Here is a 17,783-nt window from a genome sequence, read left to right as displayed (position 1 = left end):
AAGTAGGAGCACCTCCATATGAAATCTATACCGAAGCAATTTTAATCAATCAATTACAGCAAATGCGCCTAAAAGAAAACAAAACAAAATTGTATGTTTACAGGACCCCAGTCTCATTTTATTTACTGACGTAGACTTTCGTTCGAGAATGGAAACTATATAAAATACATCCCGACTAGTCCAGTCCCTCGACGTAATCGATCTCTCCTAATTGCGAGAAATTAATGAAATAGTCGTTGGTCAGTGGAATATATATAACGACTGGATTATTCAGGTAAGTACAATAAGGAGATATGGTAATAAACCGTATGATTGCCAATGAGACAACTATCCACCAAAGCGAAGTTCAAATAAAGTTGATGTAAGCAAGTATAGGCAACCAACGGCCTTCAACAATGAGAAAATATAATACCATATAGTCGGCTATAAAAGGCTACATAATTACTGGAAAACCCAGGTACTAGTAATAAACGATTTCTATTAATCCTAAAATGCTTTTACCGGACCATTTTATTCTGACAGGAGGGGAAAGGGCTGACATATCTGGTGTACAAAAAAAATATTGACGCCTTATGTTTGTGGCATAACATCGTGACCACAAGTTAATTGTTTTCTGTTTAGTATTACATTTATATTAAGATCCATTTTGTTACATCGTGTAATCAATTTTAGTTGGCAATCGCCAATGGCAGTCAGCAGGGTTAAAGAACATCAGTTGTTCGACCTGTTAGTCAAATGCGTTTTGTTTAAATATACTTTTTCACTTTTTTGGTCTTTTGGAAAATATTGTTTGTGCTGTATTTAGACCCTTCTACAACGAAATTTGTTTTACATGCACACGTATAAAAATTGCGGTTTTTATCCAACGCAATCATAGGTTTGAACGTAGTTTTCAATTTAGACTCGTATATATATATATGTATATATTTACAACTCGTCTAAACATCAACCCAACAATGTTAGATCTGTAAATTTGCTTTCGCAAATTTTTGGTTCTTCCCTCGCCGGGATTCGAACCCATGCTACTGTGATATCGTGACACCAAATCGCCTGCACTGCAGCCGTCCTGCTAGACCACACGACCACCTGGGCTCTCAAAAAAAGAGCTTTCGGTGGGCATGTGTTACCTTTCCACGTCAGTTTTAATCTAGCGGCGTACTACAGTACATGATATATAAGGCATGAAGATGTTATTGTTACAGATCAGCTAAATATTAATATACATGCCTACTGAATTTTTATGGTCAAGAGGCTTAAAAATTGCCGCTAGAAGATTTCCGTTCTATAAATATTTACAACCCAAAAGACCAAAATATTCACGAGTCCCTCGATCTCAACAGCTGCTTAACGCCCAGTATTCCCGATATGAACCCCACCCGGTGCCACACCTCCTTAAAGCCTGACAACCTTACCAAATCTAATATTTTGTCAATCGGATCGTTAATTAACCGAAATGATTTACGATGTTAATCAATAAAGCTAATTTTTTTTTAATTTGCATGTCATATAAAATAAAAAATAATTTGCAATGAATTCGTAACAATATAATCCTACCTCAATTGACAAACCATGTTGTATTCCGCCTGGCTCTTCTGTCGAGCAGTCAGCCAGAATCCCAGGCTACCAATTTACTCTTAAAATTACTCAATGCATACCCCTGGGCCAAACCCAAAATCACGTGCAAATATTTTCATGGAGAAATACAATTAGTGAAAGCATATTGGAGATAATTGCCTCTGTCATGGAAATGGCGAGATTGCGAGATCTTTTTTCTGACGAGTCAAAGGGATAGGGCGTTACTTTGATTAAAAGTGGGTGTATTAGGGGAGGGGTTAAGATTTCAAAAAAAATTAGAACCTCGCCGCAAGTTTTTTCGCCTATCCTAAGTCATGAGCCACTGTCCTTTGTTAGTCTTGTATGATTTTTAATTTTAGTTTCTTGTGTATAATTCGTAACTATAGTCCCCCTTGGGACAATGTGGATTAAGTAAGTAAGTAAGTAAGTGTATAATTCGGAGTTTAGTATGACGTCCATTATAACTGAACTAGTATACATATGTGTTTAGGGGCCACTTGAACGACTCCTCCGGATGCGGGAGTTTCTCGGTGCATTGAAGACCCATTGCTTGCCTTCAGCTGCTGTCTGCTCTATGGTCAGGTTGTTGTCTCTTTGACACATTCCCCAATTCCATTGTCAATTTAATGTAGGTGACGCGTGTAGTAAAAAATAAACAGTTTCATAGTTTTACTATCATGAACATTAACAAAATATGCAGAGGGGACACCAAATATAATATTTCGATCTAGTACCATGATCATTCTAGATATGTATCTGTATCTGTAGGAATACGTTGGGGATAGAAATACCGGCTTTAACGCTCGGTGTGCGCACTACAGTTTCTTCAAGGTGGTTCCTTTCGAATACTGTTTTTTACGAAAAATGAGTTGGAATATTGTGGAATTTTGCTCGTTGGGATAGATCTTAAAACACTTTGTGTAGTTTTTGACTGATAATTGTTAAATCGGGCCCTTGACAGAAATTTAGTGTTCTTTTTGGACGAGCTTTTTTTTAATTGTCTGGTTCTATAGCACTGAGAAACCAGCCCCTCGACCTCCTCGTACAGAAATATTAGCTTCTGGCTTGAGCGTCTTGTCTGTATGTCTTGTAGCTTCAGTTTGGTAAGCGTGTTTGAGACGCAACCAACTTCTCCGCGGATTTGTAGTCTCCTGTTATAAATCTCGCTGGAGTGGTCGTTGTATTCTTTCAAGCTTATTGATATTTAAAGAATGACTAATATTTTTTCTATCTATGAAGAAATAACATAAAAAATTTGGTGCACACGGAATAACGCGCTTAGCGGGTTATTTAACAGTGTGCACCACATTTTTTTTTATGTTAATTCTAAATTTCATTTTAAACCGTAGAAAACCATGAAAACACGTTGATGACGTCACGGTCACATGACTAAATTATGTCTATGGGCTGATAACAAAATAACGTCAGCCAATCAGAAGACGCGTTACATCCAAAATTAAATTATTTGTAGATGTGTACTGGTCCCATACTATTGACCATATGCTATCCCATTATTGAACTTACTGTTGAAATATGCGAAATATATGCGTTTTTTTTGCATTCCGATGGACAATATCTCAAATTTCTTATCAGGAATCCTAGTGTTAATTTTACCTTCTTGACTACGTTGGAAATATTGGTAGTCCAATTTAGGACCTTGTTTAGTTTTCTGGTTCCTTTAGATTTTATTACAAAATAGTGCATATCCAATACAGTTTTGATATATATTATACATTAATAAAGTGACTCATTTAAAATAATTTTCCATTCAGTTTGTTATGCAAAGTACAAATATGATATAATAAAACATTTTTTTATCTTCATTACTCAGGAGCCAAATAAATAAAGATTGTTCGTCCATTTGCTTCTTGTATTAAAACCGCATCATTAGATAATTACATTCTTTTCTGTAATTTTCATATTGAGATTATAATATTAAGAAGAGTGTCAAACCATTTCTCCTATTATACATTTAGTTCAAAAGTTGCGGCACAGGACACTATTAGTATAAATTTTCCAGCACCGTCTTAATATATTTCATGTATTTAGTGTTATTTTGAACCGGTTAAATATTAAGTAGAAATTTCCTGCCAAGTGACAGTAATATATTTGCGAAGTTGATAAGGAAGCCCGTTCCAGCGACACATCTATGTATACCTTAATACAGGAAGTGACACACCCCATCCCAGGTATGGTGACCAGTACAGTAAACACACATGTTTATTCGTGGTCCCCTCTAAATAAAAGCGAGACCCTGGTATACATGCCATATAAAACAAACAATGTATTCATCTATTTGTTTTCTTTTATATAGATGTGCTGTACATAATTGATTTAAATTACTTTGGTATATTTTCCATATGGCGGTGCTCCTACTTACGGGAGTCTTATACACCGAAGAAGAAACCGAGCGCCATCTGTCGTCATAATTATGATCGTTAGCATAATACAACGATGACATTTCACACATTGACATTTAACGAATCGACAAGATACAATATACAAATAGACAATTAACGCATCGACAAGTTACAAAATATCAATATACAAATCGACATTTAACGAATTGACAAGTTACAAAACAGCAATATACAAATTAACAATTTACGAATCAACAAGTTACAAAACATCCATATACAAATTGACAAATCACACAGTTACAAGTTACAAATTGACAAGTAACGAAGTTAGAATTTTGACCCTGTTTGCTTTCCATAGGAAGTAGCTTTCAAATTCACGTTCACCAATTTGACTCGTATATATACAAATAACAATGAGTCAAAAATAAACAATTAATAATCAGGGACTCGATCAAATGTTTCAGTTTTTCGTGTGTATATAAATAAAGGCAACAGTAGTATACCGCTGTCGAAACTCGTAAATCGATTGAGAAAATTTGCTGGTTTGTGTTGTTTATGTAATGTATCCGTTTTTATTCTGTAGTTAGTCACCACTTCGGTAATAGTCATTTTATAAATTAACTGTTTGCAAAAGTATGAATCATTCTTAAAAAATAAGGATTTTTTTTTTATCCCAGACAGAAAACCTAGCCGTATTGGTCACAACGTTTTGGAACTTTTGTTTCTCAGTACTCTTCAACTTTGTACTTGTTTTGGCTTTCGAACTATTTTCATCTGAGCATCACTGATGAATCTAGCGTGGACGAAACGCACGTTTGACTTATTAAATGTTAAACCTGGTACCTTATGTTAGCTATTATTCGTGTGTTTCTGTGTCCTATATGTTCTCTCATTTATTTGTATTGAAGTCTTTTGTTTCTCAATTGATTTATAAATTTCGAACAGCGGTATACAACTGTTGCCTTTATTTATGCCCCTTTTAATCCAGAATCTTAAAACAAAGGATCTTACTCGTGTTATTAGAACTATTAAAAAACTGTAATATCAATGAATTTAAGGGGGTAGACCTGGAATATGAGAGACAACGCTTACACATGTATTGAAAGTCATAGTGCGTTTTAACATAGCAGTAATTAAAACAGTGATCAAGCATTTATGTTGTTTACATTTGGCTGTAAGAATGATGCAGACAGATCCAATAAGCTGTACATATTTGTCACCACCAAACATTAAACAAAAGAACATTTGTTTTTAATGAAGTGGATGAAAAGGTAGATAATTACAATTCATACCTGAAATGCTTTAAAAAAAAAAAACACCAATGAACTGAGTCTGATGAGTTCTGGAGCAACTATACTGGCTAAAGGACCTTGTGACAATATTTAGAAAAAAAGTTGGAAGTTTGGGAAATTCGATTCGAACATATGAATTAAATAATGAAGTAGTATGGTTTTAGTGCTTAGTCATTGATACAGAAATTGTACTTACTGTTTGTGTTTGGTTTTTTTTTTTCAATATAAATATTTTTCCTTATAAAATAATTACAATTATTATAAGACAGTACTCTTTTGACTATTACACATTAAAAGAATGCAAAGACAGGGGAAAGGGGGACAAAAAAAAATTTCTTGTGCCTTGTAAGCCAATTTGTCGAAAAATTTAGAATATTTCAAACGGTCATATTTGATAAAATATTGTATTTTTAAAAAGATTAATAACCAATAAATGTTAAACAATCTTTTGCAGGAATTAAAAAGTAAAAACACAAAAGTACTGAACTCCGAGGAAAATTCAAAAAGGAAAGCCCCAAATCAAATGGCAAAATCAAAAGTCCTAACACATCAAACGAATGGATAACAACTGTCATATTCCTGACTTGGTACAGGCATTTTCTTATGTAGACAATGGTGGATTGAACCGGGTTTTATAGCTAGCCAAACCTCTCACTTGTATGACAGTCGCATCAAATTCCATTATATTGTCAACGATGCGTGAACAAAACAAACAGACACAACAGGCAAAAATGTCAAAAATTGGGGTACAGCAGTCAACATTGTGTTATCATCTTAATCACTATAACAACAACAAATGTAACGAAGAAGCACCAAAAGGCATGATACATCAAATTTAACATCATCATATTGCTTACATTATACGATTTTATTTATCTATGCAAAATCAACCCCTAAAGGATGGATGATTTTAAGTACTGGTTTAAATTGCGCGTTTGAAATTCGCACAGGTAGACATAAAATAATTTTGTCGTTCAAAGTATGACGGGATACATAAATACAGAATCACGTAAAGTAGATATAACATATAACAGACTCAACAGTAAAAGTAATATTAAAAAATAAATTAATTGTGTGGTTCAAAGTATGACGGGATACATAAGTACAGAGTCACGTCAAATGTATATCACAAAAACAGACTTTACAGTAAAAGTAGTATCAATAAATAAAATAATTTTGTCGTTGAAAGTATGTTGGTATACATAAGCACAGATTCACGTCAAATGAATATCTCAAAAAACAGACTTAACAGTAAAAGTATTATTAATAAAGATCAATACAAGAATACTATAACACGTTATTAAAATGACAAACAACGTCAGTACGCAATATCTATACTTCAAGACCATCGTGTATTATTTGTGAAATTGAAACGGAATATTTATCAACAAGTTCTTGGTACCTTCCGATGAACTTTTTTAGAAAAAGGACGAGACGTTCTTTGACATACCCCTGGTTCATCAACTTTCTGCTCAGATACTGGTAAACGACAATTTTTTTCTAGCTACATTTGAAAACACTTGTGTTGTCTGAGCTGGCCACACTTTTCGTCGTATGAATTATTAAAAACTGTTTTTTTTTACGTTCAGGCTATTTGTAATACCATGATTTACTTTAAAATATGTTTCTTCTATGCAATTTTACAGTCAGGGGTATTTTTAATGACAAAATGTGCAGGAACAGTCAATGATTTTTTAAAAACTACATGAACTAGTGTTTTCGACCATTTTTTGGAGTATCCCAAAACTGGTCATATTCAACATACCCTCAACATAAAATGAAACGGTGAATTTCCTTAAGACTTTGGCAGATGATGCATGGACCCCCTACCTGTTCAATGATGTAAATATAAGAAAAATTAACGAGAGGAAAATGTTGGTGTTACCAAGGTATCCTTTTCACCACTTCGTATGTGACGTCACTTGTTTCGATTTTTGCCTTGACGTCTTGACTAAGTCGGATGTGTCTATTTTTTGTGTTGGTCTTTGTAATGTATCCGGGTTTTGTTTTCTGTAATTAGTTATTACTTCAGTTTTATCATGTAATTCTTTTATATTCATTTGATTAAATTTACTGTTTGCAATAGCCTAAATTGTTCTAAATAATAAGGATGTTCTTATCCCCAGCAGAAAACCCTAGCTGTATTTGGCCAACCTTTTTGAACTTTTGATCCTCAGTGCTGTACAACTTTGTATTTTTTTTTTACTTTCGAACTTTTATATCCTGGCGTCACTGGTGAGTCTTGTTTGGACGGTGCGAGTTTCTGGCGTATTGAACTTTAAACCTGATGCCTTTCGTTGGCTATTATTCATGTGTTTCTTTGTCTAATATGTTCTCCTGTTTATTTGTATTGTAGTCCTGTAATAGCATGTTGTCATTTTAATGTTATTTTTAACATTGCCATTTAAGTGCGAGGTTTGGCATGCCACAAAACCAGGCTCAACCCACCATTTGTTTCTTTAAAAATGTCCTGTACCAAGTCAGGAATATGGCCATTGCTATATTATAGTTCGTTTCTAAGTGTGTTACATTTTAACGTTGTGTTTCTGTTGTGTCGTTTATTTTCTCTTATATTTGAGTTTGAATTCACATTACTATAAGATGTGTAATGGTACTTTTCTATCCCAAATTCATGTATTTGGTTTTGATGTTATATTATTTATTCTCATCGGATTTTGTCTAATGCTTAGTCCGTTTCTGTGTGTGTTACATTTTAATGTTGTGTCGTTGTTCTCCTCTTATATTTAATGCGTTTCCCTCAGTTTAAGTTTGTTACCCCGATTTTGTTTTTTGTCCAATAGCTTTACGAGTATTGAACAACGGTATACTACTGTTGCCTTTATCTACCCCCTTAACATGCACATGTCTATATGCTAGAATTGACATGAGATAATGAAGTGGACAACCCTGTACCTGAGCAGTCTTTTGAGATCGTTTATAATACGCGTGTTCCTTTTTTAGCGGGATTCGAAAGTTAATGCTTAGGACTTAAGCTGCACTGTTTAAAAATAACAAGCTTTTTACAAGACTTCTATAAATTGATAGAAAATTAATAACTGATCTGAAAAAGAAGGGAAAAAAATAATGGGTCCTTGTTTTTGAGATATAAGTCAGGGAAAATTTGGTGGGAAATAATTCTCTCTAGATGTTTCATACAATTACCGTTGGCAGCATAATTTTAGTGAGCACTAGCTGGATAGTAACAAAGGATTCCAAATATCTGACAAAAAAATCAACAGCAAGAGGGGCAAACATCCTTAAGTCAAAGGTTTGAGTTGACAAATGAAATAAATCGTTTCTTAAAGCGATGATCTAATTAAGTTTGTTTGACTGATGAGGATGCCACACGACCGTTCTCTCGGCTTTGCCGTGGTTGTGTGTAAAGATGAGTAATAAAGACAACAGTAGTTTACCACTGTTCAAAAGTCATAAAGCGATTGAGAAAAAACAAATCTGGGTGCAAACACTTGAATATTTTTTACGACAAATAATAACCATTTTGTCGTGAAAAAGGCAGATTATTATGCTTTTTTGTTGTCTTCTATATCAGATTGTTTATTATCTATATATTATCATAGTATGTAATGCATTTTACGAATATGTTATTATTATTTTGAGGACTGTCAAGAAAATCAGTTTTAAATGATAAGATAGTTCCCTTGAACAAAAGATAATTTATTTATTTATTAAGATGTGCAGCAGTTTTAAAAGTTAAATAATAAATATTTATTGTTGCTTAACATATTGAATGATTAAACAAATTACTTTTTAAAGATGAAATAATGGATGTCGCCGATTGTTTTGTAATGAACATACCATTTCTTTTAATCATATTTTTATGCTACAGATGGAAGCAGACAAGTCAGTATAAAACGATGTTACCAGCTACATTTAAATTGGTACCAAGCAGAAGAAAAGTGTCGGAAAGATAAAACGTATTTACCAAGTTACACACCATCAAACGATAAATGTATTTCACAAACAGGTGTTGATAAGGAGAAAAATTGGCACAATGATTTCATGAAAGAAATACTTGTTTGGGATACGGGTATGATTTGAAAGAATATAAATATTATAAAACATTTGAATACTTTGAAGAGAAAATAAGATGGAACCATTGTTTCTACAGTCAGAACAACCAGTCTTAAAAACGTTAAACACCTTTTTGACGAACATCATGAACATATCATATAATTAAATATCTACTAATTGGTTTAAAGAAATAAGTTAAATTGTGTTCAATTAAGTTTTATTCTGCAAATAATAACTCCGTTTCCAATCGGAAAAAATGGTTGCTATGGTGATAAAACTAAAGAAAGTCCCACGCATTTTTCTATTTAATTTGGTAAAGTAGTATCCAAACTTCATAACTACAATGCTAACTATGCTGTACACATTTGCTCTTTTCTGAAAAACACCAGTGAAATTTGATAATTTCGCAAAAATCCCAAATTCAGAAAAGTTGAAAATATGCCTTTTTTGGCAATTTAAGAAAAAAAGAAAAAAAAATCGGTTTACATGCAATCTTAACTAAAATGAAGCTTCAACCAAGTTGTATCAATGTTACATATGAAAATTAATGAAAAATGTTTGTTTCTATTCATAATCAGGCTCTGAATTGTAGTGATTTAGCTGATTTTTGAAACATTTTACTAGACAAAAAGTATGCTTCACAACCAAAAAAAAAAGAGTGTCCGTTACCATGGCAACCACTCGAATTTTTCCCCTTTATTTTTTTAGCAGTGTTTATTCAGTTACTGCTTATTCTAGGCCATTTATAGATAAAAATCTGTAACCCTCATGAATCACATGTATATGGCACTCTGCCTGGTTCTGATAAAGAGCTGTACTTACAAAAATGTAACATATAATAAAATTGAGAATGGAAATGGGGAATGTGCCAAAGAGACAACAACCCGACCATAGAAAAAAACAACAGCAGAAGGTCACCAACAGGTCTTCAATGTAGCGAGAAATTCCCACACCCGGAGGCGTCCTTCAGCTGGCCTCTAAACAAATATATACTAATTCAGTGATAATGAACGCCATACTAATTTCCAAATTGTACACAAGAAACTAAAATTAAAATAATACAAGACTAACAAAGGCCAGAGGCTTCTGACTTGGGACAGGCGGAAAAATGCGGCGGGGTTAAACATGTTTGTGAGATCTCAACCCTCCCCCTATACCTCTAGCCAATGTGGAAAAGTAAACGCATAACAATACGCACATTAAAATTCAGTTCAAGAGAAGTCCGAGTCTGATGTCAGAAGATGTAACCAAAGAAAATAAAACAAAATGACAATAATACATAAATAACAACAGACTACTAGCAGTTAACTGACATGCCAGCTCCAAACTTCAATCAAACTGACTGAAAGATTATGATTTCATCATATGAACATCAGGCACAATCCTTCCCGTTAGGGGTTTAGTATCATACATGTACCATCATAACATATATGAGAAGAACATAACCCGTGTCATGCCAACAACTGGTTTTTGAATAAATGTGTTTAGTTCCGATGCAAAGACCCTATAAGTGAATCAATATTAACGCCAAAATATGCACTCTTTAATGACCTGACAACAGTATCGTAACTATATCCCTTCTTAATAAGTCTATTCAAAGGTTTTGTTAGTTTTTGAGGTGAATACTGACACCTTTGTGCTTTATAAAGAATATTTCCATAAAAAATTGGATGTGAAATACCTGAACGTATAAGAAGTCTGCATGTTGAGCTATATTTACAAACAATGTCCTTATACCGATGATAAAATTTAGTAAATGTTTTGACTAGTTTGTGATATCGAAAACCCCGGTGTAATAATTTTTCAGTAATACATAAATTTCTCTCGTTAAAAACACACTATATGTACATATGATGTATGTACGTCACAAAATTTCATGTCTTCAGTTGGGTATTTTGACCATTTTAAACCAACCTGACCATTGAAGAAAAATATCACAAAGAAATACGAATAACTCTTTTTTGAATACGAAACAATTATACTAAAATCAAAGTTTTCTCAAATAAGTTTAGTATGTTAAATTCTAAAATCTAATTTTAAAATGTTATTTATAAAGATCATTTCAACGAATGCATAGATATAGGAAGATGTTGTGTGAGTGCCAATGAGACAACTCTCCATCCAAATAACAATTTATAAAAGTAAACCATTTTTATAGTACATGTATTTAGAGATAAGCAGAAAAGCTCAAAGTTCACTTATTGCCTGAAATGATGTTAAGCAATAGGATGAATAATCATCATCCGATTTCAGGAAATAAGCTTATTTAATATATATAATATTTGGAAATTTAAGGCATAATTTAATGCTTATGCGTGAGCGTATTGCCTAGGACTTAAGTTTTATTCTTAATTTCACCTTTTGCCGCTTCCAACAGCATATACAAATGAACGATATTATATAAAAACTATGCATATGTCAAACTGATAAATGGATTAGTTTTTATGCCTTGAAAAGTACTTAATGTGAATCTTTTTTTTTTATTGTTTTTAAACGTACATGTATATACACTGACACAAAACATTTTAAGCAATACAAAATTTGTATAATCATATACATGTATGTCATATATTCTACACGTGATAAATCACGGATGCATTCGAAAAAACTCGGACTGGTCTAGAAAACAACCCGAACATATAGAAATGGATTTAGTCTCAAAATGTCATTTTCAATGCAATAACAAGTCAGAATGTTTGTAAATTTTCTGTATATCTAAGGATATGTCGATTTCATGTATGCATTTCCTTCGACATTTGCATTGTTATGTGTATAAATAATAATTATGGTTTTATTCATTGTTTTGGCATTTTAAGGCTAAATTTAACTCTTTTAACGAAAAATAATGTCAGATTCATACAATCTTTTTAATTTAGGTACTAAAATACCTTATATAAACTTGTATATTAAACTCAAGTTTTGATATCACGTCTGGTCAGGAAAGATTTCTGTTTGCATACATTTTTGATCATATTCACTCGGGAGAAAAAGTGGTCACACTCGAAAAAAAACAAACGATCAATGACTTGAAAAACCACGATCTTAGGCGGACACTATTCCTTTCTTGAACATTGTTACAGATAAAACATTGATTTTTTTCTACATTTTTCCTTACAGAGAATAAACCTATATTTAACTATAAATGTTTGGCGATAGAGTTGAGAAAGGACGGGAACTATACTATGTTGGCTGTTAATTGTAAAGACAAACACAAGGCCCTTTGTGTAAGGAAACCAAAAACAGGTATGTAAATAAAACAATACACGTGTTTCACTTGTGTCCTATGACATTTGCAAAGATGATACAATTCAATTTGAAATTGGAATGATGTAAAAAAAAAAAAAAAAAAAAAAAAAAAAACAACAACAACAACCGTGTTTGACAACATGGAATAAACTTATGCCCATTTCAAGTTGTCGGACCCTTTTCTATGCCCAACTTTTAAAATTTTGTTTATTCCTGCATGACCTCTGATTTGGTTTAATACTGAATATTATATTTATTGACATTATATTTTAGAAACAACAATTTACACGAATGCAAAGCAAGAAACTACTGATCCAGAGTATACGTCTAAACCAACAACGGGTAAATACATGTAGTACAAAACATTGTTTTTGTTGCAATTAAATCATTGACGTTTGATAATGAATCCATGCATACGATTTCGTTTGAAAGGATTTTTTTCATTCCATAGAGCCCTGTTGGTCTCATACAGATATTTACGAGTTATTGCTTTTAACGTTAGGAGATATACAAAGTCCACCACTGTAGATTTAAAGTCAAGCGCTAGAGATGAAAAGGAAATTTACAAACATTTGAAACCCTGTCACATGATTGATATTCCTGTACCAAGCCAGGGGTCTGAAAATCGGAGCATTGCGTTTCCGCGCAATTACAATTACGTTTGCGCACAGACGTACATGTAATGCGCCCTCTGAAATTCAATGGTTGTCGATAACTCGTGTATGTGAATTTTTCGTATGAATTGTTATAAATTAGATCATTAGTTTCCTCGTTTAAATTATTACACATCTTTCTTTTCGGGCCTTTTGTGACTGACTGTACGGTGTCGGAGATTTCATTGTTGAAAGTCGTGCGGTCATCTATAAGTACTAATATCTTCGTCTTTCAACTCTGCCTAACATTTCATTTATACCATTGTCTAGTCATAGCTTTTTCCATTCTTCTACTAGTTTCTTAAATCCGATTTGCTCGTTAGTTTGTGGTACATTAGTCCTGCAAGTAGCAAACGCTTGATAGTTAGTGCCATGTAAGCACCCGATTTTACATAAACTATACTATTTGTTTCCAGCTGCAATTGACTTTGAAATGCACAGTTTGTTTCGCTGTTTTTCTTACCATGATTATTATTTTTTTTTTATTCCTTGAATCGAGCATACACAAGAAAAAGTAATGTTGATGCTTTTTGCATTTAATTGTGTGGAATCCTTTAATTTGATTGTGTAACTTTTGTGTAATATAAAACTGTATGGAAAAAAGAAACGATTGTACTTTTTATAAAATGAAAGAGGAAAATAGCTTTGGATAAAATCATAAAATCAACAGCCACTAAACAGCATTCGAGGTCTGAATATATATATTTTCTTTTTATAACTTTAACCAAGAGGGCCTGCAATCAGTAGAAAACCAATTTTGGGTACTTAATAGAGGTCATTATTTTTTTCAAAGTCAATCTTTTTTTTTATTTTTTTTTTTTATTGATTTTGTGTGTGTGTGTGTGTGTGTGTGTATGTGCGTGATTGTTAGCGTTTTTCAAATTTGCATTTTTGAGTCTCAGAGTAAAGTGTGTCTGTAACACTACATGTATACTTGTAGATAATTGTCCTGTTTTTGTGACAGTTCAAATCTAATTTTACGGAAACTCTCCAATAGCAATACATTTATATAGATTTTAATTTCCTGTCGTAATAACATTTAAAATGTATTAACATTTTAATAGTATCATTTTATACTTTTTACATCCACCTTAATCATCACATTGAAAATTGTCAAAGATTTTTTAAATATTTAATTCAGGTTTAGTGACAGTGTCCAGCAACAAACTACCAAGAGCAGTAGACATGCAGAATCCATCCAGTAACAATTCGAAAGGTACGTGTTCCTAATATAAACACACAATTTAAACAAATATTAACATGCACTAATGAATCTAGCAAACGAATCAAAATTTTTAAAGAGGCTGTGTCGCTCACCTTAGTCTATGTGCAAGTCAAACAAAGGACATTCTCAACATTGTTGATATAAATATACTTCATGACACAAATCTCTTTTTTGTTGATCTTTTATTACTGATGATTTAGTCTGTTTCTCTTCATCTTCTCTAGTTTTGCTAAAAAAAACATTTTTATATACCCCATATCTTTAATTCACATAGTAACATGAACAGTATGAGTTTCAAATGTCCTTGGTCATGCTACATCATAACTACTTTCAAAATCAAGATCTTACATCATTCGATTTTCATTTGTTTTGATTGGATGTAATGATACCATGTACATTTGTACGATCGGCAGTGAAAGTATTACAGGTTGGTGTAGCAGCACAAGTACGTACACACGAATCTTGACCATACAGACAATTACAAATGCAGACGGCTTCACTTCTATTATATGTACAATGTGAAAAAATGTATTGTGGTAGGAGCAATATTTTAGTCGCGGAAATCTCAAATAATTGTAATAAAATTCTTCGAACCTTTAATTTTTTTTAAATTTCAAAGGGATATACTTTAGACGTTTTAGTGCGGGTATTTCATCTCTGAACTAAGCATCTTATACCTGTCGAAATAGACACGAGACATTATAATAGTCATTTATACAATCATACAATGTATACTTGTATTTGTAAGTCTAATCTTATACTACTGATCCTAACCTTTTTTACATTCATTATCCATTTGATAAATCATTAAGTATAAAGTTGAGAATGAAAACGGGGAATATGTCAAAAGAGACAAAAACCCAACCAAAGAGCAAATACATGTAACAGCCGTTGGCCACAAAAGGATCTTCAATGCAGCGAGAAAATCCCGCACCGGAGATGGGGGTCAGCTGGTCCCTACATGAAAATGTGTACTAGTACAGTGAAAAGGACGTTATAATAAGTGTTGGCATACTTTTGCTACATACTGTATAACTTGAATATTAAGTACGTGTTGCAGGCATTATAAGAATGCTTGTTTATTTGTTTATTTTTATTTTTTTAGTTGAACTGTACATTGCTGTTCCATTAACCGTAGCAGTTTTGATTGTATCTGTTATAGTCGCAATGATCTGTATAAAAAGAAGGTGAGTTTTTACTGGTTTTTTTTTTTTTAATGACCGGGTTGGGCGAAATCATTATATGCGTAAAGTATGATAACGTAAGGCTAGCGGGCAAGCGGCTTGGCGTTATGGCGGTCTGGTAAAAGTGGGTACCTTATTTGTGTTTTCAACTCCCCATGCTTTTTTAATCTTCACGTATTTCAGTGAAATTTTACAAGAAAACTGCACATCTGTTGAAATGCGGACTTGCTATTATGGAATATTTTGAGGAAATTTTTCACATTTTTCCAGAGGGTACAAGTTTTATGTTATCAACTGCTTCTACTTCTCCTGAACTTACTCATTTATTGAAATTGTGAACCAGTTTTTACGGAATTTTATGAGGAATTCATACATTTCATATCTTAGATATTTGAATGTAAAGTATAGAGAATGTTTTACTTTTAAGATCAATTTTTGCTACCCGGCCATTTAAATCTTAGATCTACTTGTGTTTGTTAAAGTCTTGCATGTCAATGCAGATCGAACTCACTGTCCCAGAATGGAATGAATAGCGATAAAGAGTATGCAAACCAATGTGTCCATACATTAGAAACATCAAGATGATAATGACAAAAATAAAATATTATACATTTACATTAGGTGTAAAAAAAAAGTTATGTTAAGTTTCTTCTAGTATGCACCAGGTTATTAATTTTACTTCGTTTTATAATAATTATTTGTCATTTTTCAGAAGAAAGCGAAAAACAAATGAAAACGAAAACGAACAGAATATATCTGCAGTATACTATTCGACAGTACCCGATGAAGTAACACTTAAGAAAGATCCCGATCTTCCTCTCGCTGATGACAAAGGAGCATGTCTAGTAAATGAAACAGATGTGTATAATCACTTGGGTGACACAGATCAGCAAAATCATTCGGATGTAACTGGTCCCGTCTATGACCATACCGGTTTACAAGATAACGACCAGTATGATATTTCGGTTATTTCCGAGAAGCGGACAAATAAAGATGGCGACGATTTTAATCATTACGATCTAATGCAAGTTAGCGCCGATATCAATTCTGTCTACGATGAAACTAGTTCAGCAAGGAAGACAAAGGGAGACAAATCGATTGATTTTGTCGATATATATGATCATGCAAAACAGACGGACACTGACTATGACACTTCAGATACTCAAAAACAACATGAACAATGTGAGCATGTTCATGAATCAACTTATGATCAATCCGGATCATGTGAAAATCTTCGTGAACCAACGTACGATCAGTCAGGACCGAGTGAACACCTTACTGACCCCATGTATGATCATTCTGGTCCTTTAGAAGCTGATATTTACGAAAAATGTGAAACAAAGCAAAGTAGCACGAACGAGCAATGAAATAACAAATATTTCTCGCGATATTGTTTCGACTGACTCTTTATAAAACAGACGCCGTAGGGTGCTTAAATGAAATTTGAAATGTGAATCTTTAGAAAACGTTTGGGTACTTGTATGATAGATTACTACAGTTATATCATATATTTTTTTAGATGTTTCTTTTTTGTATGTAATTTGATGTATAACTTGACAAATCGGACTCCGTTTTAAATAGATTTTGCTGTGCGTATTAATCTGTGTTTGTTTTGTCAATGCTGACGGGTTATAAGGTGTCAGACCGACAATTAAAATTCCATATAAGTTCAATCAAATTTTGCAATTTTCACAGCTTTCTAATTTAAATATTTTACCTATAGTAAGTTTAACTTCATACATGTAGAAACCAGATATCCTGAATTGTACATGTATCAGCTTTCTTCATGCCAATTTTCAGCATCCATTTAAAATCATATAAGAAAGAAGAGGTCTCCCGAATAGAGGTACCACTAAAAAAAAAACCTGCTTTTCTGGAAATTTTAAAATAGTATTGTATGGAGTGCTTTAATTCCTCGAAATTGAATGCAAACTCAAAGAAAAGTAAATTTTGGCTCAAAATAGTCTCAATATATTTCTCTTTTACCAAAAGTTTTCTGCCAATTTGTGGGTTAGTTTAAGTAAACAATAACATCACACGCACTATTTTTTATTAGAGTAGGCCTACTTTCACTTGGTGGTTTGACACCTTTAGTGGGAGGACTGAAATCTCCCAAAACATGTTTAACCCGAATGCATTGTTTTGCCTGTCCGAGGTCGGAACCCTCTGGCCTTTGATATATAGTATTGAATGTGTAATTTTAAAATTTGGTTTCG

At 32.9% G+C, this 17,783-nt stretch overlaps 1 protein-coding gene across 1 annotated transcript in view; it reads left to right on the top strand.

The window, feature by feature from the left end:
* LOC139488931 (uncharacterized) overlaps nucleotides 1-17,167 on the top strand; it is a 39,908-nt gene extending 22,741 nt beyond the window's left edge. The window contains exons 6-11 of the mRNA XM_071274910.1: nucleotides 9,075-9,275; nucleotides 12,377-12,502; nucleotides 12,779-12,847; nucleotides 14,300-14,374; nucleotides 15,489-15,570; nucleotides 16,280-17,167. Coding sequence (XP_071131011.1) covers nucleotides 9,075-9,275; nucleotides 12,377-12,502; nucleotides 12,779-12,847; nucleotides 14,300-14,374; nucleotides 15,489-15,570; nucleotides 16,280-16,934 — 1,208 coding nt within the window. The 3' untranslated portion in view covers nucleotides 16,935-17,167. The remainder of the gene's footprint in view (nucleotides 1-9,074; nucleotides 9,276-12,376; nucleotides 12,503-12,778; nucleotides 12,848-14,299; nucleotides 14,375-15,488; nucleotides 15,571-16,279) is intronic.
* The last annotated feature ends 616 nt before the right edge of the window (nucleotides 17,168-17,783 follow it).

Source organism: Mytilus edulis, chromosome 9, assembly GCF_963676685.1.
Source record: "Mytilus edulis chromosome 9, xbMytEdul2.2, whole genome shotgun sequence".
In the NCBI taxonomy this organism is placed as follows: domain Eukaryota; kingdom Metazoa; phylum Mollusca; class Bivalvia; order Mytilida; family Mytilidae; genus Mytilus; species Mytilus edulis.
The sequence above is the reverse complement of the archived record's forward strand: the minus strand, read 5'-3'. Positions and strand labels throughout refer to the sequence as shown.